This window comes from Leptonychotes weddellii, chromosome 2 (assembly GCF_054177405.1).
Source record: "Leptonychotes weddellii isolate Sample4059 chromosome 2, ASM5417740v2, whole genome shotgun sequence".
NCBI lineage: Eukaryota > Metazoa > Chordata > Mammalia > Carnivora > Phocidae > Leptonychotes > Leptonychotes weddellii.
Window position 1 is genome coordinate 113,441,349 of NC_138370.1, and position 25,572 is coordinate 113,466,920.

The window sequence follows — 25,572 nt, forward strand, 5'->3', positions numbered from 1 at the left end:
TTTTTTTTAAGATTTTATTTATTTGAGAGAGAAACCATACGAGTGGCCGGGGCCAGGGGAGGGGTGCAGAGGGAGAAGCAGACTCCCTGCTGAGCAGGGAGCCTGACGTGGGGCTCAATCCCAGGACCGTGAGATCATGACCTGAGCCAAAGGCACACTTAACCATATGAGCCACCCAAGCGCTCCTGCAGAAACTTTATCTTGATGAACTCCCAATAATACATTTTTGCTTTGTTTTCCCTTGCCTCCAGTGACGTGTTTAGTAAGAAGTTGCTATAGCCGAGGTCACAGAGGCTGCTGTCTGTATTCTCCTCTGGGATTTTGATGGATTCCTGTCTCACATTTAGGTCTTTCATCCATTTTGAATTTATTTTCATGTATGATGTAAGAAAGTGGCCCAGTTTCATTCTTCTGCGTGTTGCTGTCCAGTTTTCCCAACACCATTTGAAGAGATTGTCAAATAAGATACAGTTCTGTCCTCAAGTTCCCTCTAACTGAAGAGGCAAACAAAGCATGCAAACTCATGTTACAGCACCATGTGCAGGCTGCTAAAGACAGCCCATGTGACAGGCATCTAATCCAGCCCATGCATGGGGGAGAGAGAGGAGAGGCTTCTTCTTTTCTTTTCTTTTCAAGATTTTATTTATTTGACAGAGAGAGTGAGAGAGTGCAAGCAGGGGGAGAGGCAGAGGGAGAAGGAGAAGTAGGCTCCCCACTGAGCAGGGAACCTAATGCAGGGCTCGATCCCAGGACCCCAGGATCATAACATGAGCTGAAGGCAGATGCTTAACCAACTGAGCCACCCAGGCACCCCAGAGAGGCTTCTTGGAAGAGGGAACATCCAAGATGTGCCCTGAGGGATAAATAGCTGGTTATTAAATCATCCACCCACCCATCCACCCACCCATCCATCCATCCATTCATCCATCCATCATGACTCAAAATCTCTAACAGGAGACAGACTTAAAGACCGTATTATAGTGAGGTAAATCCAATGACAAAATTGTGTACAGCATATTATGAGGACAAAGGATGAGTAATCAAACCAGCCTGAGAGGGCCTAGAACAGCTTCCTCGGAGTCAATTCTCAAAAGGGAGTCTTTTTTCTGAATACATACACCTGGGTCCATGCTAGCCACTTGAATCAGCAAATTTTGGAAGACCACATGTTTTGTGTGGTTTTTTTAATTGTCCAAACGATTCTAATGTTAAGAAATATTGCACTGAAAAGCTTCATGACACTGGATTTGGCATTTGGATTTCTTGGCTATGACACCAAAGGCACAGGCAAAAAAAGAAAACAAAAAGGAAAATTGGACTTCATGACAACAACAACAACAAAATTATGCATCAAAAGACACTTTCAACAGAGTAAAAAGGCACCTCACAAAATGGGAGAAAATCTTTGCAACTTGCGTATCTGGTAAGAGAATAATATCCAGAATATACAGAAAACTCCTAAGACTAAAGATAAACAACTCAATGGAACACTACATCTAAAACTAATGATGTAATGTATGGTGATTAACATAACAATAAAAAAATTTTTTTATTTATTTATTTGAGAGAGAGAGAGTGAGAGACAGAGAGCAGGAGAGGGGGGAGGGTCAGAGGGAGAAGCAGACTCCCTGCCGAGCAGGGAGCCCGATGCGGGACTCGATCCCGGGACTCCAGGATCATGACCTGAGCCGAAGGCAGTCGCTTAACCAACTGAGCCACCCAGGCGCCCAAAAATTTTTTAAAAAAATGAGGTCCATAAAGATAAACAACTCAATTCAAAAAGTGGAAAGGACTTGAACACACATTTCTCCAAAGAAGATACTTAAATAAGGGGCACCTGGGTGGCACCTGGGTGGCTCAGTCATTAGGCTGAGGTCCTGGGATCAAGCCCTGCATCAGGCTCCCTGCTCCGTGGGAAGCCTGCTTCTCCCTCTCCCACTCCTCCTGCTTATGTTCCCTTTCTTGCTGTGTCTCTCTGGCAAATAAATAAAATCTTAAAAAAAAAAAAAAAAAGAAGATACTTAAATGGCCCATAAGTACATGAAAAGATGCTCAACATTACTACACATTAGGGAAATGCACATCAAAATTATAATGAGATACCACCTCACACCCATTAGGATGGCTACTATCAGAAAAACAGAAAATAAGTGTTGATGAGGATGAGGAGAAATTGGAAGCCCTGTGCGCTGTGGGTGGGAATGTAAAACGGTGCAGCCCCTGCGGAAAACAGGATGGGGGTTCCTCAAAAGATTAAAAATAGAATTACCAGATGATACAGCAATTCCACTCCTGGGTGTATGCCCAAAAGATCTGGAAGCAGGGTCTCGAAAATATATTTGTACACCCCTGTTCTTAGAAGTATTATTCACAATAGCTAAAACATGGAAGCAACCAAAATGTCCACTGACAGATGAATGGATAACAAAATGCAGTATATCATAGTATGGAGTATTTCTGAGCCTTAAAAAGGAAAGAACTTCTGACACATGCTACAACACTGATAAAACTTGAGGCAATTATGCTAAATGAAATAAGACAATCACAAAAAGACAAATACTGTATGATTCCACTTATATGAAGTAGTTTAGTCAAAAATCAGAACACAGAATGGTGCTGCCAGGTGCCTGAGGGAAGAGAGACCTGGAGCGTGACTGTTTCAGTTTTACAAGATGGAAAGAGAGTTTTAGAAACAGATGGTGGGGGCGCCTGGGTGGCTCAGTCACTAAGCCTCTGCCTCAGCTCAGGTCATCATCCCAGGGTCCTGGGATCGAGCCCCGCATCGGGCTCCCTGCTTCTCCCTCTCCCACGCCCCCTGCTTGTGTTCCCTCGCTCGCTGTCTCTCTCTCTCTGTCAAATAAATAAGTAAAATCTTAAAAAAAAAAAAAAAAACAAAAAGAAATGAATTTCACTGTTTATACCATACACCACTGAAATGACTTCTCTTCTTGGGGCGCCTGGGTGGCTCAATCAGTTAAGCCTCTGCCTTGGGCTTGGGTCATGAACTCAGGGTCCTGGGATCGAGCCCCGCAGCGGGCTCCCTGGCTCAGCTGGGAGTCTGCTTCTTCCTCTCCCCACTGCTTGTGCTCTCTCTCACATAAATAAATAAGACCTTTAAAAGAAAAGAGAGGGGCGCCTGGGTGGCTCAGTTGGTTGGGCGACTGCCTTCGGCTCGGGTCATGATCCCAGGGTCCTGGGATCGAGCCCCGCATCGGGCTCCCTGCTCGGCGGGAAGCCTGCTTCTCCCTCTCCCACTCCCCCTGCTTGTGTTCCCTCGCTCGCTGTGTCTCTCTGTCAAATAAAATAAAATAATCTTAAAAAAAAAAAAGAAAAAGAAACAGATGGTGCTAATGGTAGCACAACCTTATAATGTATTTAATACCACTGAACTGTACATTAAAAAATGGTCAGGATAGTGAATTTTACATTATATGCATTTGCCACACAAAACACTGCACTGATTCTGAACTTGTTATACACATGGAGCACCCACTATATCAATAATACTAAAATTTCTAGCACTTATTTCCTGCTTCCTATGTACCAGGGACTCTTGAGGTAGGCACTCTTATGGACTGATCTGATTTTTAAAAAATCTCTCACACCCTCGTACTCTGCTAACAAGAATGTAAAATGGTGCAACCACTTTGGAAAGTAGTTGGCAGTTCCTCAAAAAAAGTTAAACCTAGTTACCCTATGACCCAACAATTCCACTCCTAGGTATATACCTAAGAGAAATGAAAACATATGTCCACACGAAAACTTGTACACAAATGTCCATAGCAGCATTATTAATAATATCCTAAAAGCCCATCAATGGACCACGTATAAACAAAATGTGATATATCTATGCAATGAAATATTATTTGTCAACAAAAAGAAATGAAATATATGCTGTCAATCTTAAAAACATGCTAAATTAAAATCAGCCAGTCACAGAAGACCATATATCGTATGATTTCATTTACATAAAATGTCCAGAACAGGCCAATCTGTGAAGGCCAAAAGTAGATGAGTAGTCGCCCAAGGCCAGTGGTTGGGGAATGGAGAAGAGTTGGATGACTGCTAATGGCATGAGGTCTTCTTTGGGGTGATGAAACTGTTCTAAAATTGATCATGGTGATGGCTGCACAACTCTGTGAATATACTAAAAACCACTGAATTGTATACCTTAACTGATTAAATTGTATGGTATGTGAATTATATCCCAATAAAGCTATTATTAAAAACAAAGATGTCTAAAGGTGGAGGATGAGTACAAGCCTAAGTCAGAGTCTGTCATTAAAATGCAAGTGTAATTATCTACCACAAAGGTAATCACATGACTTCTCATTCTGGAATATTTACAGTTTTAAGATACAAAAGAAACTCAATATGTATTTGGGTAAGGGAACTAAGACACTGTAGGATATCAGTACTCAATATATTTGGGTCCCCTGCACCAACAATATACAGTTGACCCCTGAATACCATAGGTTTGAACTACATGGATCCACTCACATGCGGATTTTTTTTGACAAAGACAGTATGCTACTATAAATGTATTTTCTCCCCTTATGATTTTCTTAATGACATTTTCCTTTCTCTAGCTTACTTTATTCTAAGAATACAGTACATATTACATATAACCTACAAAACACATGTTAATCGACCGTTTATGTTATCAGCACGGCTTCCAGTCAACAGTAGGCTATTTGTAGTTAAGTTCTGGGAAAGGCAAAAGTTATACACAGATTTTCGACAGCATAGGGGTCAGTACCCCCAACCCCTGTGTTGCTCAAGAGTCAAAACTGTACTTCCAACTGATTTCATAAATACTTCCCCAAAAGCAAATCAGGCAAATCTGCTGCAGGAGTGCAGGCAGTCTTTCTAGGAGTGCCCTTCTTTCTCACAGCTTCACCCCTGTAGACATGGAGATCACTACAGGCCAACAAGCAAATGGCCGACGGCTGAAGCCATGTAAGCCTGTCTACAAATAAATTCCACATTAGAGTCACAGGAAGGAAAAATCAAAGGGACGTAATTTTTTTTTTTTCAATAAAGTTTTGGCTTGACTTCTTTTCAGGGAGCTGCAATGAACTTTTCTGATCTGAGGAATAACTGACATAAAACATTGTATTATATACAACATAATGATTCGATATTTGTATATACTCGACATGATCACCACAATAAGTGTAGGTAACATCCATCACCATACCTAATTACAATTTTTTTGTTATGACAGCTTTTAAGATTTACTCTCTTAGCAACTTTCAAATATACAATACCATCCGCTAAACTCGCTACGCTATATATCACATCCTCAGGACTTGCACCTTTGACCACCTTCTCCCGTTTCACCCACCTCTCCCCACCCCTGCCTCTGGCAACCACTAATCTGTTCTCTGTACGTCAGAGCTTGGGTTTCTTTCTCCTTTTTTTTTGGATCCACATATAAGAGCTAATATGTCGGGCGCCTGGGTGGCTCAGTTGGTTAAACGACTGCCTTCGGCTCAGGTCATGGTCCCGGAGTCCTGGGATCGAGTCCCACATCGGGCTCCCGGCTCAGCGGGGAGCCTACTTCTCCCTCTGACCCTCTCCCCTCTCATGCTGTTTCTCTCTCAAATAAATAAATAAATAAAATCTTTAAAAAAAAATAAAAGCTAATATGTCATTTGCCTTTCTCTGACCTATTTTCCTTGATTTTATTTGTACAAAAAGGGATCCTATACTCCTTAATTAGTAACTTTGTTTCTTTCTACAATATAATCACTCATTTATTCGAAAAAGAATTCCTGAAGGCAGCACTTACATATGCCAGACACTATTCTAGGTGTTGGGAGATACAAAATAGCCCCAATCCTCATGGAGCTTAAACAAATATAAGAGAAAGAGAAGACAGAGAGAAAGCAGTATATGAGATAGGCCTAAACTATGAAGACAAGCAAAGTGGAGAAGGGAAACAGGAGGTGCTGGGGCTTGGTGGGGCAGGGGGAGAAATTCACAGGGTAGTGAAGTGAGGGAGGTGGGTTCAGGGATGCCTTCAAGAGTTTTGACCTGACAGCTGGAACTGCCTTTTACTAAAATTGAGAAAATAGATGGGGAACAGGTTTGAGGGAAAAATAGGGTTTGGCTTGGGATCTGTTAAGCTTAAGATGCCAATTACACATCGAAGCGGAGACTGTAAATGGACACCAAGTCCGGAATTCGGTGAAAATGAGGCTGGAGATATTTGTGAGTCAACAGTATAAAGCTGGTCCCTAAAGTTTGAACTTGTGACTGTCCGTTATATTTATTCAACCTCTTCCCTGGAGTATGAGCAAGCTGTTTCCATTACTTTGCCACTGAAAACACTGCTGCAGTAAGCATTCTTAGAAATAGTTCCTTCTGCTATATATTAACATTTTTATTTGTGTAAGGAAGCTTAAAAATAAAACTGCTTATTCAAAAGGTATAACCATTTTAAATTTTACTAAATACAGCGAGTTGATTTACAAAAAGACTGTAGCAGCCCACACTTCCTCAATTAGCACATGACAGCGCCCGTTTTCCAATACCAGTGAGCAGTGGATAATACTCTCTGAAATTTTTTTGCCAATCAAATGGATGGAAAAAATGGTATCTCATTTTAATCTTCATTTCCCTGAACATATTTGCATACAATTCATTGGCTATTTGTACGTGCTCCTCTGTAAAATGTCCATTTTATTACAGGGTTGCTTATCTTTTTCTTATCAACTTGAAGATGCTCTGCTATATTTGAGATATGAAACTTTTACCTGGCAATTCATGGCATGATTTCTCTCAGTCTGGACTCATCTTTTGGTTTTGTTCATGAATGCTTTATATCACAAAAAAAAATTTAATTTCATGCAAATCTGCCAATCATCATTTCCTTTATGGTTTCTGGACTACCTGTCTCACTTTAGAACCCCCAATTCTAAACACAGTCCCCTAATTTTTTTCCTATCATTTTTGTAGTTTTACTTTTTACATTTATGTCCTTCATACATCTGGAAGTTACTTTTGAATATGGCGGGAGCTAGGGGGTCTAGGTCTATTTGCAGATAAACAACCAGCTGTATCAATTCCACGTATTAAGTAAACAATCCTTTCCCACTGAAATGCTCTGGTATCATGTGCCCGACTCACCTGGGCAGCCATGCATTCTCGACCAGAAATAAATCCTGCACAAAAGTGTAAAGAAAGTCAAAGTGCCCTAGTCCTTAATATAAACATGCAAATTACACAAAACTGAGACATAAAAAATTCAGAGTCAAGAATTCCATGAAGTAAGAAAACAACAGAAGTGAAGGACGACCAATGGCTTCTTCTTGATTTGTGGCTCTGGCCTGGTCATGATGACAACCAGTCCAGAGCAAGAGACAGAGAGGAGGCACTTAAACTAGAACAGAGAAGAATTCATTTAAGTCTTGGGCTTCCTCCCGTCTTTCCTGTCACAGAGCTTTCACCGGTTGGTTTCATCCACGTGCACTGAAGCCTGATGCTCCCCCCACCCACCCATCCACCCACCCGCCGCTGACACTTTAGGGTCAGTCCTAAGAAGGTCCCTAGACAGCTCTGTTTGGCTGGAACACTGCCAAAGTCAGTGGTGCATTTAAACTGTGGACAAACTTGAAATAGCGTTTTTCTGACCCAAAATATCTAAATCAGGGCAGTTAAATGGTAATTCACAAAGTGCTTTAACAAAAGGATGGGCAATGAGGAGATGGACTAACAGTTTGGCTTTTTCTTGAGCTCATAAAATGACAAGGGAAAGAAATACTATGGGTCCAGTGGTCCTGCCCAATCCTGGGTGACGTGAACTGGATCCCTCCCCTCATTCAACCTATGCTGCTGATGCATGTGCATGCACACGTGTGTGTGTGTGTGTGTGTGTGTGCATGCGCGTGTGGAGCAGAGACAGAGTGGGAGGAAAGAGAAATATCACTCATTGCTCTCTGGGGCCTGGCCCACCCCTTCCTACTCCTAATCACATTGTGTCAGTTTAGAAATATAAAAAATAGCTATTTACAAAAGCTTTACAAAGCCTACAGATGAGTCCTCCTCCATAAAGAGGGTGGCCGATGCTTAATGACAAGTTAGAATAGTAAAGAAAGGAGACAGGCATCCAATTGATCTGAATTACACCAGTAACCAAAAGGAGAGCCTAAAATAGCCAGAATATGTATACTCATATACCGTTCACCACTATTGTCTCCATATGGAGATACTAAATGCATTCATCAAAGCTCTTGTGCTTCAGAAACTACCTTCAATGAAGAACAAAGAACAGAAAGATGTGTAAAGTGTGGGCTAACACTCATCAAGACATCACAATAAAAATTCCAACTTCTCAGGGCGCCTGGGTGGCTCAGTTGTTAAGCGTCTGCCTTCAGCCCAGGTCATGATCCCAGGGTCCTGGGATCGACCCCCACATCGGGCTCCTGCTTGGCGGGAAGCCTGCTTCTCCCTCTCCCCATGCTTGTGTTCCCTCTCTCGCTGTGTCTGTCAAATAAATAAATCTTTAAAAAAAAAAACTTGGGGCACCTGGGTGGCTCAGATGGTTAAGCGTCTGCCTTCGGCTCAGATCATGATCCCAGGGTCCTGGGATCGAGCCCCACATGGGGCTCCCTGCTCAGCAGGGGGCCTGCTTCTCCTCCTCCCTCTGCTTCTCCCCCTGCTCATATTCTTTCTATCTCTGTGTCTCGAATGAATAAATAAAAAAACCTTTAAAAAAAAAAAAACTTCAGGGGCACCTGGGTGGCTCAGTTGGTTAAGCGACTGCCTTCGGCTCAGGTCATGATCCTGGAGTCCCGGGATCGAGTCCGGCATCGGGCTCCCTGCTCGGCAGGGAGTCTGCTTCTCCCTCTCCCACTCCCCATTTGTGTTCCCTCTCTCGCTGTGTCTTTCTCTGTCAAATAAATAAATAAAAAAATCTTTAAAAAAAAAAAAACTTCCAACTTCTCATGCATGACTAGCTAGTTTGGGATCTCTTTTTTTTTTTTTTTAGATTTTAATTTATTTATTGGTGGGGGAGAGAGAGAGAGAACAAGCAGGGGGAACAGGAGAGGGAGAAGCAGACTCCCCGCTGAGCAGGGAGCCTGATGCTGGGCTTGATCCCAGGACCCTGAGATTATGACCCTAGCTGAAGGCAGACACTTAACTGACTGAGCCACCCAGGTGTCCCTGGTTTGGGGTATCTCTATCATGTGCCACCTCACAGTAAACCAAAATATTCCATAATTACCTCAGCATTCTTTCCTCCATATGAAGAAAAAAGAGCATTTAACTTGTACCTCCTGGTGAGCTCAGCATGACTGCTCTCTCCATATTTCCTATCTTTCCTTTCTCTTTTCCTGGTTGCCAATATTCTTACTTCCAGCTGGGCTTGGAGGAGACCCACCGTGGCCTATCAGCAGCCTTCACCTCCTTAAAGGAAACCAAGGAACTTGCGTCTAAGAGCATAATGAGCCCCATGTTCCTGCACTACTTTGAATGTGTGCCCCACAGCCTCTGAGTACAGGCAGAATGGAGAACTTGCTGTCTCATTCAGCACAATTTATTTAACCATGATCAGCACTATTCATACAGCACTAGGCCGATTGCAAACCAATCAATGATAAATTCTTCTCACATGATAAAGTACACTGACCACAAATCTATACAAAGTGGGAAACAGGTTCTTTAAATTGTTAAGGACTCTCTGCAAGCTCTCATTAATATGACTTTGAAAAGAGGTTTAAAAAAAGAGCCCTAAATTGGTGCAGCCACTATGGAAAATGGTATGGAGGCACCTCAAAAAATTAAAAACAGAAATTTCATACATTTCACTAGTGGGTATTTACCCAAAGAAAGCAAGAACACTAATTAGAAAAGCTATATGCACCCCCCCATGTGTGTTGTAACATTATTTATAATAGCCGAGATATGAAAGCAACCCGTGTCCATCGACAGATAAATGGGTAAAGAAGATGTGGCGTATATGCATATAGCAAAATATTACTCAACCATTAGAATGAGGCCATTTATGACAACATGGATGGACCTAGAGGGTATTACACTAAGTGAAATAAATCAGAGAAAGACAAATGCCGAACGATTTCATTTACATGTGGGATCTAAAAAACAAATGAATAAACAAGCAAAAAAAAAGCAGAAACCAACCCATAAATACAGAGAACTGGTGGTTGCCAGAGGGAAGGGGGGTAGGGGTGGTGGGCAAAATGGGTGAAGGACAGTAGGCAGTAGAGGCTTCCAACTACAGAATGAATAAGTCACGGGGATGAAAAGTACAGCACAGGAAGCAGAGTCACTGTTAGTGGAGTCGCATTAAGGGGGAAAAATAAAAAGCCTTAGAGCTCTCTTCCTAGCAACATGCATTAACTCCCCAAATAGTTGACAGATGCTATTGTGACTGGACCTCATGGAAAGTTCTCACTCTCAAATTTTAATGAAGTAAATCATATTCCTTTGAAAGTCTGAGTCCACTGCAAATGTTTTCATTTCAATAGCTAATAGAGTATCAAAGGAGAAAAATATCACAAGAAAGAAAATTAAACTTTCAATATAACAGGCTAATTATGGCATAAAAAACAAAACAAAACAGCATACTGGCAAAGCAGACCCCTGCTGGTAAAGCACTTGGGGATAAATGCAGGCTCTAAATCAGACCCAAAAAAATCTTACAACCACATCAGTGAGCTAGAGAATTGGCAAGGAGCATAAATCTGCAGCACTACAAAACTCCACTCCCATCCATCCACCACTGCCTTATACATAAACTCATATCTACACATTCTGTTAAAGTAAAAAAAGCCTCCTATCACTGGAAGGTATTTGTATCAATCATAGTAATAAATGGATATTCACAGTCCTGGAAATTTACTTACTGCTGGGGAAATCACTTCATGATTTTAAATTAGTTTGACAGTTAAATGCAGGAGGATCACTAATAAATGAATGCCTGCTTCACGGCCCAGGTGTTACTACTTGCTAAAGGCACTGTTCTGAGGACACTCATGATCTCTGCAGTCTTTCTAAAAATGGGTTGAACTGGGGACACCTGGGTGGCTCAGTTGGTTAAGCCTCTCCCTTCGGCTCAGGTCATGATCCTGGAGTCCCTGGATCGAGTCCCGCATCGGGCTCCCTGCTCGGCGGGGAGCCTGCTTCTCCCTCTGCCCCTCCCCCCGCTTGTGCTTTTTCTCTCTCTCAAATGAATAAAATCTTAAAAAAAAAAAGGGTTAAACTGATAAGTTTACTGAGCTGAAGTAGCCGAGTCTACTGCAGCTCCCTTTAGAGAAGTTCTGCTGTGTGATACTAAATCCAATGTTAGTTCTGTGAAGCCTCATGAATGGAAATATTGACCATTCAAGTCACTCTTTTATCCTCCATCCTTAAAATTCTGTGATCTTCTTTAAACAAAGATCATTCTGATCTTTATTGACCTAACCCCAGAAACCTCCCAGAACCCATACAGAACACGGCAAAGTAACAAAATAGTAAAACCTATGAGACATGTATTTATTTAACACATTTCCTACCCTATGTACCTACCACGCTGTGCTTAGCACTTAAATACAAAGCTACTAACTCTTAAGAAATACACAATTCCATATCATATACAATAAACACTACAAAGTCATTGCCTCATAATGATAGCCATCAGTTTTGTTCGAGGCCAATGTTAAGGTGGTGTTGTTGATTTCATAAAAGGAACTACAGATTATAATATGAGCAAAAATAAGATGCCATGATTCCACTTTAAGGTGGCAAAGACCCTAGATTGCACACCTTATGAAATCGGCCTTGTGGAAGATGCTGTGTGTTGCTTACGCATTAGCCATCTCCCATTTTCTCCTTGAACTAGAACCCTTAGGGTTGCTGGGCCCCTCCCCAGTCCCAGGAGATGACACTTGACTATGCCAAACCGATATTTCCTATTTCACTTACTCAGGCACAGCAGTGACTGGTCTATGGTAGGCACGTACCCCAGGCCTGGCCAATGAGACAAAGGAGGATGTACGCGAGGGAGTTCCTAGGCAAGGTTTTCCCCCATTTTTGAAAGGTGACACAAAAGAAAACTCCCCTTCCCATCTGCCTTTGAATACAGCTGTGTGAGAATGTGATGCCTCGAACTGTGGCAGTCACCTGGTGACCGTGAAAGGACAAGCCCAAGGAAGAAGGACAATAGACTGAAGATGGCAGAACAGAAAGATGGCAAGCACCTGTGTGCCCGATGGTGTCCTTGTGCTGATTTAACCAATCCTAGAACTCTCTATAAAGAGATCTTAAGTTTTACTCATTGTTCCTGCAGAAATGTAGCTTAGTATTCTGTTACTTACAGCTGAAAGCATCCTAGCCATACACACAGGCCCATTTAAAAAAAAAAAAAAAAAAACAGGATCAGACAGGTTCAGACTCCAAAGTGATTTCTTCTTAGGCAACTGCAGAATGTAGAAAGGAAAACCACTTACCTTCTTTCAGGTCATTTAGATCCCTGCTCAAAGATTCACCCCCATCAAAGCTAACAAGAAGCCTAAAGTAATCACACACAGAATTCAGGTGGGCTCAGCATAAATTGATTGTGCCCTATTTTCTGGACATGTGGCAAGATCAAATCACCTGGCTAACTGTTGCCAAACCACTTCCAGTCCTCTAGGAGCATCACACAGTAGCCCCTGGCATACTATAACGTCCACAGTGGCCTAATTCACTTCATTTCCCTTTGCAATTTTGGACCAGAATGCTGGAGGCAATGTTAACATGGCATAAAGAGAACATATATGTATGCATGTCCTTATGTGGATAACCCATTTTTACAGAGTGCCAATATATATGCAAGGTATTTTTCTTGGGACCAATAAGGTAAAAGACCCCAAAAAGTTTAAAATAAAGACTATCCAGGGCGCCTGGGTTGCTCAGTTGGTTAAGCGACTGCCTTCGGCTGAGGTCATGATCCCAGAGTCCCAGGATGGAGTCCCGCATTGGGCTCCCTTCTCAGCAGGGAGTCTGCTTCTCCCTCGAACCCTACCCCCTCTCATGCTCTCTCTCTCTCTCTCTCTCTCAAATAAATAAAAAATCTTAAAAAATAAAATAAAATAAAGACTATCCTTTAGGAGGGGAAGAATGAAGGGGGGAAATCAGAGGGGGAGAGGAACCATGAGAGACGATGGACTCTGAAAAACAAACTGAGGGTTCTCGGTGGGGGGGGGGTTGCGAGGATGGGTTAGCCTAGTGAGGGGTATTAAAGAGGGCACGTTCTGCATGGAGCACTGGGTGTTATGCACAAACAATGAATCATGGAACACTACATCAAAAACTAATGATGTAATGTATGGTGATTAACATAACAATAACAAATTAATTTTAAAAATTAAAAAAAAGACTATCCTTTAAAACTCAAAATATAAAAATTAGCATAATGTGTGTAGCTTCTCTTAATGACCCTAGCTTATAGCATCTCCCTCCCCTGTATGCACAGACCATTCATCAAATCCTATAGTGTTAAGGGAACCTATAAAAATGATCAAAGTACTTATTTTTATGTATATATATGTGTAATGAATTTATTAATTTAATATGCTAGAACAGTAAGATCAAAAAAATTGTAATGGAAGATGTTACCACACACTACTACTGGGAGCATCTAATTGAGTCCTTACTTTGGGCCAGGCATTATTACAAACACCTGAGATAAACTTATTAAATCCTCACAAAATCCTAATATGTAGATATTATTACCCATGTTTTACAACTAAGAAAACCGGGACACAGAGACGTTAAGCAACTTTTCCAGAATCACACAACCAGTGAGTGGCAAAGCCAGGATTACAATACAGGCAGTCTGGCTCCAGAGTCCATGCTCTTATTCATTATACTGCCTCCATGATTAGCTAATGCTCCAAATTAAAATCACTCACAATAACAATTCCAACTGCTATGAGTCATTTAATAATTGTAATAGAAATGCAATACATGTCTTAAAATGAGTAAAAAACTAATCCAAAGTCTGCAAGGACAGGAGACAGTTTCTCTGCTGGAGAGTTACCAAAGATTTCAACATTACATGCTATGAAAGGGTATTTACTCAGATTCCGGTCTTTACTCAGATTCCTGAAGAACTGTGAAATGTCAGCTGAATAGACATATACCATCCAGACTGATAAATTTCCTGAAAACATTCTACCTATCCTAGATCCATCAAGATCACAGATCACCAAAGGTATACCAGAGATCATCAAAATGACAAGACTGTTACTGCAACACAAAAATTCAGAAGTAGGGGCGCCTGGGTGGCTCGGTTGGTTGGGCGGCTGCCTTCGGCTCGGGTCGTGATCCTGGAGTCCCGGGATCGAGTCCCGCATCGGGCTCCCTGCTCCGCGGGGAGCCTACTTCTCCCTCTGCCTCTGTCTCTCTCTCTCTCTGTCTCTCATGAATAAATAAATAAAATCTTTAAAAAAAAAAAAAAAAATTCAGAAGTAAAGGGTGGACTTACCCACTAACATCATGGAAAATCCCTGGAGAATGACACCATTTCCAAAACTGCCCCTTCTCCGACTGCTAGATTTCACTCCTCCCACAAAGCTCACAAACCTAAGATAAACTTGAACTTTATATGTGTGTGGTTGTAAAAGATGGCATCTGTGAGAAATCTGAATGTAGCACTGTTGGTGACCTGATTTAGACCTGACTCCTCACTACAACTCTTATTTTGACACACTTAGGACCCTGATCACTTGCTTGGCACATGGTGAACTGGATTACGTAATCTTTACAGAAACAACAGGAACACATCTTACATTCCCACCTAGCCTGTAAACTCCCAAAGGGTAGGATCTGCACTAAATGCATTGTGTTCTGACAGTAACTGCTACAAATGAGGAACCTAGTAGTCTAGTCACTCAGTAAACACCTGCTGAATCAATGACTGAATGACAGGAAGTAAATAATTCAAGGAAATAAAGGAAGAAAGAACAAGAGGCAAACTGCAAGGCAAAATAAAATACATCAGCCTGAGATGTGAATTATCATGTGTGTTTTTCCCCCAGATTAACTGGCAGTCACCTGATAGTTTTAAAGATGAAAAGGGAACGGACTGTTTCTCCATATGTTTAATCAAAACACCTTAAGTATATCCAGCATTTAACCAGAAAATTAAAGAATACAAGCTTCTTGGTGGCCAAGTTTATATCCTTTTGTTTCTTTTGTAAGGAATGAGTGGAGACTAAAAGTAAACAAGAAAAACAGTTTAAGAATAAAATTCTATTGTGCCCTTCCAAGCAGGCTGCGGTTAAAAAGATGTCCATCAACAAAATTCTACGATTACTAAAACCAAACTGTCAGCACCCAAGCAAAACAAACTCAACTCCCTTTCCTGTTCTCCTTTACATATACCTGGGATGGTAATACTGACCTACTTTACAGAACTGTCATGAGGATTAATCAGCTTAAAAATGTCACGCACGTCCAGAGGAAGAGAGATTATAATACCTATAGTTAACCACTTCTACAATTAACAAATGAACTCGGTCTCGTGTATCACAATGCAAACCACTGTTAGTTACTTAAAAATAACACTGCAAATTTTTAAGTCACAAAGAGGGGCTCCTGGGTGGCTCAGTTGGTTAAGCATCTGCCCTCAGCTCAGGTCATGATCCCAACATCCTGGGATGGAGCCCCCCATCAGCCTCCCTGCTCAGTGGGGAGCCTGCTTCTCCCTCTGCCTGCCCCTCCCCCTGCTTGTGCTCTCTCGAGCGCTCTCTCTGTCAAATAATAAAATTTTTTAAATCTTTAAAAAAATTAAAGAAATAAAGAATATGCTCATTAATAAGTACATATTTTCTAAAACTTTCAAGTATCTATAAAGAAAATAGGCTGAGTACAGACAGGAAAAAGTAACTTTTGATGACCCACCCCAGAAAATAAAATTATTAAATGACACTGCTCCTGAGCTCCAGGCGTCTGAACTAGAAAGCTGTCCACGCAACTAAATAGAAGTCACCACATCCCATAGGGTTTGATTACTCCCACCGTCGTCATCATCATCAGAAAGGGTTGTGCAGCCTCCTGGACCACCTGCCACCCCTAATGAGGAAGGGATGGGGCTTCTAACAGTGCAATATTGAGATCTGAACATTTCCTGTGGCACCTTCTGCCTTTTATATCAGGGTTATGCCCATAGAAATATGCACTTCAGTAATAGGAAGTCATTACAGGATGTCTTCCATTTCCTTTCAGCTCAGCTAGTCTGCTTTCGGCAAAAGCTGATTAACATGAGAGAGTTACCTCGTCCTTCAGAGGCCCGAAAGGAACTTGGTAAGCTAGTTGAAAGTGTTACTTCTACCAGGGTTAGCAGGACCACAGCTCTGGGAATTGACGCTTTTGAGATATTCCGCTTTATAAACCCCATTTATCAAACAGCGGGAGAGCTGTTACATATGGTGATGGGCATTATGGAAATGCTTAGGTTGAATACAAAATGTGAATGTGAATTGGATTAAATTACCTGCAAGAAAGAGAGAAACTAACTCGGGAGGAAGTAAAAGGAACCAATCATAGATATGAATCAAACAGGGTTGCACAGAAATGTTAGAGTCTGCTTTAAATGGTTACCCTTGAGGTTTCCTATGAAAAGGTTTCCCGGAATGTCAATGCAGATTTTTAAAAATTTAACATAGTCGGGGCACCTGGGTGGCTCAGTCGTTAAGCGTCTGCCTTCGGCTCAGGTCATGATCCCAGGGTCCTGGGATCGAGTCCCATGTCGGGCTCCCTGCTCAGCGGGGAAGCCTGCTTCTCCCTCTCCCACTCCCCCTGCTTGTGTTCCTGCTCTCGCTATCTCTCTGTCAAATAAATAAATAAAATCTTAAAAAAAAAAAACTTTAAAAAAATTAAAAAAATAAAAATAAAAATTTAACATAGTGAAGTTAGATTAAATAATTGCACCTACCACAGCTCTTTGTCTACTCAAAATAGAAAGGTCAGAAGAGGTTTACATAAATTCAGACATCCCTAATAACACAAGGATTAGCTGGTGCTAAAATCCCAATATGAAGAATCAGAGTATGCATGGGGAGAGGAGACCTGTGGGTTTGGCTGAAGAATACAGTGCTGACAATGTGGCTGGGTGGGAATAAGAGAAGCAGAGTAAACTAAGGTAAAATCCTGGAATTTTTTTTTCTATGGGCAACCAGTTTCTATCTTAGTTTAACAAAATATTTCAAAGATGTGCTTAATGTTCAGTTACAGTTTAGTCACTTATTTAAAAAATCATAATTTGGGAAAAAACCCATGTTTTGCTTGCTTTATTAAAAAAGAAAAAAAATTTTAAATTTAAAAATTTAAAAAGGAGGGGAGGACACCTGGGTGGCTCAGTTGGTTAAGCGACTGCTCAGGTCGTGATCCTGGAGTCCCAGGATGGAGCCCTGCATCGGGCTCCCTGCTCGGCGGGGAGTCTGCTTCTCCCTCTCACCCTCCTCCCTCTTGTGCTGTCTCTCATTCTCTCTCTCTCAAATAAATAAATAAAATCTTAAAAAAATAATAAAAAATAAAACTCTTTAAAAAAAAAAAAAAGGAGGGGAGGCACACAAGTCTTCCTATAATGTAGTTCTGTAACTCTATGTCTTCAGAAATTATGAGATGAATTCATGGGCAAAAACATGCGGAAATTAGTTTAATAATCCTACAATTTTTTCACCACTGAAACTATCCCTGATTTTTGGAGAGGTAAGGTTGATAATCACAATGTGATGGGGAGAATGAAGGAGAGAAAAGTCATATGGGAGACGAATATACAAAACAGTTATAATCCAACTGTTTTTTGTTTGTTTTTTAAAGCTGGACATTGAGTTTAGATGGGACTTTGATATTCTGCCCATAAAAAATGCTTCTGGGAATCACAGGGCTCTTTGCCTTTGGCCAAAGCACAAATGAATGAGTCACAGAGATACACAACCTAGAACCCCAGGCTGCCCAACACACTGGGAAAATATCGGACCTTCATTAGCAAGAGTTTCAGTATTTGATGTGTCCTTGAAATGCCCTCTCTCCATCACACACAGAGACACACACGAAGCTGGTCACATAAGAGCAGTACTAAGCAGTAAGAGAAATGCACAGTAGCCGCAGGAACAGCAAAAGCAATAGGTAACTATTAGATGCTCTCAAGGAGAAAAAAAGAAACCCTTTAAAATCATTGTGGAGTGCTTTATACCACTGCTATGTCACAGGTATAGGATTCCTCCTAAAAAAAATGAATTTGTGGGCGCCTGGGTGGCTCAGTTGGTTGAGCGACTGCCTTCAGCTCAGGTCATGATCCTGGAATCCCAGGATCGAGTCCCGCGTCGGGCTCCCTGCTCGGCAGGGAGTCTGCTTCTCCCTCTGACCCTCCTCCCTCTCATGCTGTCTGTCTGTCATTCTCTCTGTCTCAAATAAATAAATAAAATCTTTAAAAAAAAAAAAAATGAATTTGTGTCCCTTGCAACCATGCCAATTAGAGACAATGTGTATAAACTGATCAACTGGCAGGACAGGCTCAAGGTGCATGTTCTGACAGAAGAGTCTCATCCCATCATCCCGGTGCATGCCCTACCCCATCTTCCTCCACCTTTCCTTCCCCTCACTCTTTAATCCTTCACACTACAAAGTCCTCTGGTCTGGGCAATGGTGTGAACTTGAAATCACAAACCCGCCCACTGCCCCCAGAAGCATCCTGAGAAAGGGCTCTTCTATCAAGTTCCCTCCCCAAACAGCACAGGGGTTACTTAGGGCCAGCACAGGCTACCTGAAACAGGGTCTGTCTGTCACTGACTTCCCCACCTCTGCCTAGCAGCTCTCCAGGTCACAGTCCTCAAAAAACACATGGAGAAAACAAGCTCATTCTCTTTTTCCCAGTCATTAAAAATAAATCCAAATGGTCCCCAATTCAGAACACACCTATCAATGAAAAAAGTTAAAAGAGAGGGAGGTGCCCACCCACATAATCTTTCCATTCAAAGAGGCACTATTTCACAGCTGCTATGGAGTTTATAATTAACAGACAAGCTTAACCAACAACAGAAGTTTCTGGAATCTACTGTAATTTACACTAGGGCCTTGCTTATTACAAATTTAGATTACAAGCATGGGCTGGATTCTGTGGCTGAATCCAAAAGCCTTCTTGATGCACCTCTAGCTCAAGTCTCTTGCAGTCACTCAGCCTTGCTTACAGGGAGCGGCTGCAGGCTGAGGCGTCGGCCTGACCCAGTGTGCAGGCTGAAGCAGTGACTACTCCTGCTCACTCACTCCCAGAGCCCACAGACCACCCACCACTAGCTCCGTGGAGCTGTCAGGAGGTTCCACTGGAACAATGTCACATTGCACTGAGGTGCATTCACCATGGGGCCTCCCACAGGTCTTTGCGATGGTTGGACTGCAAGCATTTTGTTTCCTTTCTCACCTGCCACCCCAGGTTGAATCCTCTCACCCCAGGTTCTAAGACAAAGGTGGGTGGGGGGGCGGGCAGGCTGCCACAGAGGGCAGAGTCACAGAGCAGACAGACAGGAGGACGGGAGCAGGGCAGCCTTCACAGGCCACAGGTAGCTTTGCTGAGTCGTCTTTACCATTTGAATCTACTGCATCAAGAGCTACACTACCACAGGAAGTCTCCTTTTACAGGAAAGGGAACTGAGCTCAGAAATACAGAGACGGGTTAACGCCTACACCTGGTTTGTCTGATTCCAGAGTTTACCCTAACTGTATTGTCTCTGCAGTCCTGGAAAGATCTCCTCCTGGTCCCCAAAATCCTCCCTTCAAAGGCTGGCCAGGGTAAGGACAAATCCTTCAAGGATCATTGGTATGAAGAGGGCCTTAAATGTCTCTAAGTCCTGGCTGAACGTACACATTCCCATAGGAAGGAGCAAGCTGTTGGTCTGTGACTTGCCATTAATCTCTCTCTAGGCATTAGTGTAAGATACTGGCTCTCACTTGAGGAAACAGAGCAAGAATAGGAGTCTCATGTAAGATACAAGTGAGTTTTAATAGAAGGAAGGGAAAGAAGACCTTGGTTTTTTACTCTTTTCCAAAAAGAAAACCATTTTTAGAAATCAAAAACGTTCCTGCATATTATACTTTTATGTTAATTGGTAAAACACATAATGGGTAGGGTTTACTAACTCAATTATGAATTGGTAGCACACTTACTGAAATTTTATTTTAATGAATAACAGAATCTACTAACATTTGAAAACCTGTAGGATCAGGTGCATTGTACATATAAAGGTGTACAAACATACGGCTCATGCTACAAACTCCTTCCTTGAAATCCCAAGAGTCCAGGGCCCACATGTTAGGAAAGCCCTGACAGAACACTGGGATTTTCTCCAGGTGAGCAGGCCTGATGGGATGTCTTAGGGAGGGCTCCAATGAGGGAACCCGGGGCAAACAAGGGGGAAGGAGCCCACAAATCATACTTCACATACTTCATAATTTTGCTTAAGACCAGCCCTATGGCCCTTTATCCAATGGTCAAATTATTAATTTATAAATTCATACTGACATTTGGGCAGGTGAACTATGGAACACAGCCACTTGCTATGGGAGGGAATAAATATGAGAAAGGAGGGAGACAATGTGTCATGGTAAAAATTTAGCTCATCCTGATGCCAAACTGACCTTCCTAGATAAACACGAAAGAGTAAAATAATCTAGGAAAAAAACTGAAAAAATTTAGCTCATCCTGATGCCAAACTGACCCTCCTAGATAAACATGAAAGAGTAAAATTATCTAGAAAAAAAACCAACAAGGCTGTTCTTTAATGAAGCTTCTGTATCTTCACTTGATTTGGATTGAATAAAAGATAAGTAGCAAGCAAAATGACACCTGCCCATGTTAGTGTGAAAAACACAACATGGTCACAACTGAAGACCCTACCTTATCATTTCTCACCAAAAGGAGACCCATTTAAACATCATCACTACTACTTCCAAAATCCAAGACTGAGAAAGTACCTCATAGATTCATTCATGCTACATATATACTCAAGGTCAAACTCACACAGAAAAAGTGGGAAGAAAATAAATTGAAATCAGCGGACTTTAAATATGTACAGCCCCTTTCACCCTCCATCACCAGTCTTGCCACACTATTCAACATTCCCTGAACAAGGACTGCACCTTGACAGCCATGCCTTTAAAACAAAACAAAACAAAACAAACCACAGGGTACACTCAGGTGTGTGCAATAAGCCACATGCATACACACACACAGACACACACTTGCCGAAGTCCTACTATGCTTCTTACTTGACCCCCAAAGGCAGAATGGATCCCGCTCCCCAGCTCCCTCCAGCATATTCTTCAACTTACTTCACACATCCTTCCACGGGGGATCCCTGGAGCCACATCATCACTAACTCCCATTCAACTATCTCTTCACACGAGCACAGTGCTTAGCCCAAAATGCTAAACAAAAGCATGTTGCCAAAACTGATGAATGAACACGCAATTAGGAGGAAAAATGAGGTGAAAATGCTTCTGATATTGACTGTGTGAGGGTTACAAATCACAAATGATCATAATGTCTTAGCATTCAATTACCAGAGAAAAATCTCTCTAACTCTGAACTCGTCAACCTCACCCCGCACTCCGGCCAGTGATATTACATATGTTATCTAATAAGACGAAAAAGGAAAAGTCTGGTTTTCTGACAAAAAGATCTGCATTGAACACAAAAGTTCCAAACAGTAAGGGATCCCTGCACCAGATCAGAGCCTCTCGAAAGATAAACACTCAGTGAGGTAATCTTCAACCCGCTCTCCCCCTTCCCTCAGCCTTTCTCACCAATCATGGAGGTGAACTAGGTGTGCTCACCTGGCTTATTTCCTTCCCTCTCGTGGCCCAGCTGTCCCTTGGTGTTCAAACCGCAGGTGTAAACTTCCCCATCCTCCAGCAGGAACACGGAGTGGTTTCCTCCACAGGCCACTTCCTTGACGCTTCTATCAGATATGAATCCACACACCTGTGGCTCAGCCACAATCCCTTGCAGGTTGGTGCTGATCCCAGGTTGGCCCAGAGACCAATATCCCCAACATAACATTGTTCTGATCCTTCAGGGAGTCATGTAGCCTAGAATAGAGTTCTGTAAAAAAAAGGTTAAAAAAAGAGGTCAGAGAAAATAACTTTTAAGTAATAAATATAATCAATTTTAAAAAGAACACTCCCCTTAATATTCTCCAGATACCTTGCATCTCAATACATATTAATATCGTTGAAAATATTTATAGTAATGATGCTATTTTTGTGTTTCAGTAGGAGTTTAAAAAAACATTTCTAAACAAATTTTGTTTGTATAAATGAATAGTGAACGCAAACAGAATGTGACTTTTAGATCGCTGATAAGGAACTCCGAGCACAAGAGACTCGCTAAAACAATCTTTGCAAACCATTATGGCAATAACAGTCTGGAAATTACCCTCCTAATTTCATCTTGTCCTTTCTCTTTGCCCCTTTTGAGTTTTTTGCTTATTTCATGTTATAAAATTTTTTGAACTAATTAACTCCTTTAGGTAACCTACTGTTAGCTTGGACAGTAGTAATTCACCACTTGAAACAAAACATAATAATAATAATAATAATAATAATAATAATAATAATAATAAAATGAAAAAAAAGAAAAATGGGGAAAAATGTTATCTTCCCTGCCATTTCTTCTTACACATCCTTCTGGCTCAGAATCAAGCTTCACTTCCTACCTAAAAGCCCCTAGGGATCATTCCAGCCACAGTCAGCCTGCATTCCTCTGACACATCTACTATAGTGTCTTGGTTGGAGACTTTCTCTGTGGTTTGTTGTGGGGTTTTTTTTGCTTTTTTTTTTTTTTAAACTTAACTCCTCAGCCAGAGCCTAACTCCCTTAAATAGGGAACACAGTATAACATACCTCTCTTATTTAGCAGCTACTCAATCAACTTTTGACTGATCCTTGCTGACTCCAACCCAAAGTTTCACCACCTTTTAGAAATTTATGCTTCCCTTTCATACAAACAAAAACAAAATCTCATCACGTTCTACCAGTTCACACTCACTAGGATGGCTATAATCAGAAACGACAGATAATAACAAATGTTGGTGAGGATGTGGAGAAACTGGAGCCTTCTACATTCCTGGGGGGAACATAAAAATGTGCAGGTCCTTTGGAAAAATATTCTGGCACTTCATCAAAAGGCTAAAAATACAGCTACCATATGATCTGGCAATTTCACCCCGAGGTATATATATATCCAAGAGATTTGCAAATATATGTCCACACAAAACCATGTACACAAGCTCCTGGGTGGCTCAGTCGGTAAAGCGTCTGACTTTGGCTCAGGTCATGACCTCAGGTTCTTGAGATGGAGCCTCATGTCAGGCTCCCTGCTCAGCAAGGAGTCTGCTTGTCCCTCTGCCCCTCCCCACGCCTCATACTCATGTGCATGCAAGCTCTTTCTTGCTCTCTCTCAAATCTTAAAATAAAAACACACACAAAAAAACTTGTACACAAATGTTCATAGCAGCATTACTCATAATACCAAAATGCAGAAATAAACCCAAATACCTATCAATTGATGAATGGATAAACAAAATGGGGTACTTCCATACCACAGAATATTATTTCACTACCTATGGTAATGTTATCTGACTTATTCTTTGAACTCTTAAGGCTTTCAGGAAAGGCATGGAAACCCAAAATAAAATATAAAACTGAATCTCAAGATGCTTTCTTAACCAAAAAGTTCTGTTTCTTCCCAAGATTTGTATTCCTTGTCTAGACTCTAGAACTAAAAGGACATTAAGCTTAGCTGTTATTCTTTAATTACAAAGGGAGTCAAGATAAAACACAAACTGGGGCAGGGGGTAAGATATACATTTTAAAAGACCAGAAAAATCACATAATCTTTTCATAATTTAACTTTCCCAACTAACTTCTTTCATCATTTTTAATGTTTCGTGAATTCGTCTTATCTCACCTACCAATAATTACATAAGCAACATCATAGAGCTTACTATGCAACAGTCACTGTGTTAATAAGCATTTTACATCATTATTTCATCTTCACAACAACCTTGTGCCATAAATACTATTTTTAGCTTCATTTTCTGATAAAGCAAGCCTCAGAGAGACTGAGAAGCATGCCCAAGGTCACACAGCTTGAAGGCGTCAGAAGCAGGCTACGAATCTAGGCCTGATACCAATGTCCACAGTCTTATCCACTGGGCTACACTGCCTCCCAAGCAGGTCACCTACAGGAGCAAGAACACAAAAATTACTTGCAGAATGACTAACTGTAGTCAGGATACAATACAGTATGCCCTGCAAAGCTGAAAATAAAGTTGCCCTCTGAGAGTGAAACTAGTCAGAATTAAGAGATAATGGCTGAGATTAGGCAGCTGTAGCATTAAGCCAACCCCTTAACCAGCCAAGTACAAACAGTGCATCTAAAAATATGACATCAAGAAGCTACAATTGTATGTCTGCAGAAAGATCTATAAACAATGCTCACAGCAGCTTTATTCATACTAAACAAAAATGGCAACAACCCAAATGTCCATCAACAGGAAGCTGGATAAACAGACTGCAGTATATTCATACAAGGAACCCCCTGTATGTTCCTTGTATGAATATACAGGGGGAGGGGGCATGGCTGAAACCCACTTAACGTAAAAGCAAGCGGCAACTCAATGTGACGCAATCCTTCCGAATGATAAAGGTTAGTTTAAAAAAAATTCCTCAAGGGTGTTATCAACTGCTTTTTTTAAATCCATGTCCCAAAGTCCCTCTTCATCTAGTAACAAATTCGCTGCTCTCTTGTACAAGGGTAAGCATGACCCTGGCTAAGCCAATCAAAGAACACCCCTCCAGGGGTGCCTGCCTGGCTCAGTCAGTTAAGCTTCTGCCTTCAGCTCAGGTCATGATCCCAGAGTCCTGGGACTGAGCCCCGCATCGGGCTCCTGCCATCGGGCTCCCTGCTCCGGGGGAAGCCTGCTTCTCCCTCCCCCTCTGCTGCTCCCCCTGCTTGTTCATGTTCTCTCTCTCTGTCAAATAAATAAATAAATAAAATCTTAAAAAAAAAAACAAAAAACAAAAAACCACCCCCACAAGCCATCACATGACCCCCCACCAAGCCAGAGAAGGCCACCCCTAAGCCACAAGACATGACCACAGCAAACCAATCAGAGAACGCCCCCTAAACCATTTTGACTGGTTCAGGGATAGGTTCACACTCCCAAGGGAGCCAGAGTCCTTCCCCATGAAGCTCACTGGAGCTCCAAAGGAAGACTGCCTTTTGCCTCTGAAGGATAACTGAGGCTGCTGCGAGCTCTGTTCCCTGCCACACGAGGATACCTGTAAGACATTATTACCCTCCTAGCCACAGAGTTTCAAAGACAAGAGACAGAACCAGTCCCAATAATGTTGCTTAGCGGCGGATCCCCTCTTGTCTGGTGCCAGAACCACCACCTTCACTCTTCCCGACTGCAGCTGTTCTTCATTATTTGTGGGCTCCATGCATGTGAATTTACCTACTCACTCACATGTATTTGTACCCCAAGAGCGATACTTGGAGCATCTCTGCAGTCC

The 25,572-nt window shown here is 41.8% G+C and overlaps 1 protein-coding gene across 3 annotated transcripts in view; it reads right to left on the bottom strand.

Moving 5' to 3' along the window:
* The window catches only part of HERC3 (HECT and RLD domain containing E3 ubiquitin protein ligase 3), a 110,990-nt gene extending 88,791 nt beyond the window's left edge, over positions 1-22,199 (bottom strand). For 2 of the 3 annotated variants that reach the window (XM_081812156.1, XM_081812155.1), the window contains exon 1: positions 21,829-22,196. In XM_081812156.1, the coding sequence (XP_081668282.1) occupies positions 21,829-22,054 (226 nt within the window). In that variant the 5' untranslated portion in view covers positions 22,055-22,196. Of the gene's footprint in view, positions 1-21,828 lie in introns of all 3 variants that reach the window. The other variant, XM_081812157.1, reaches the window with a different exon arrangement.
* Between the last annotated feature and the right edge of the window lie 3,373 nt (positions 22,200-25,572).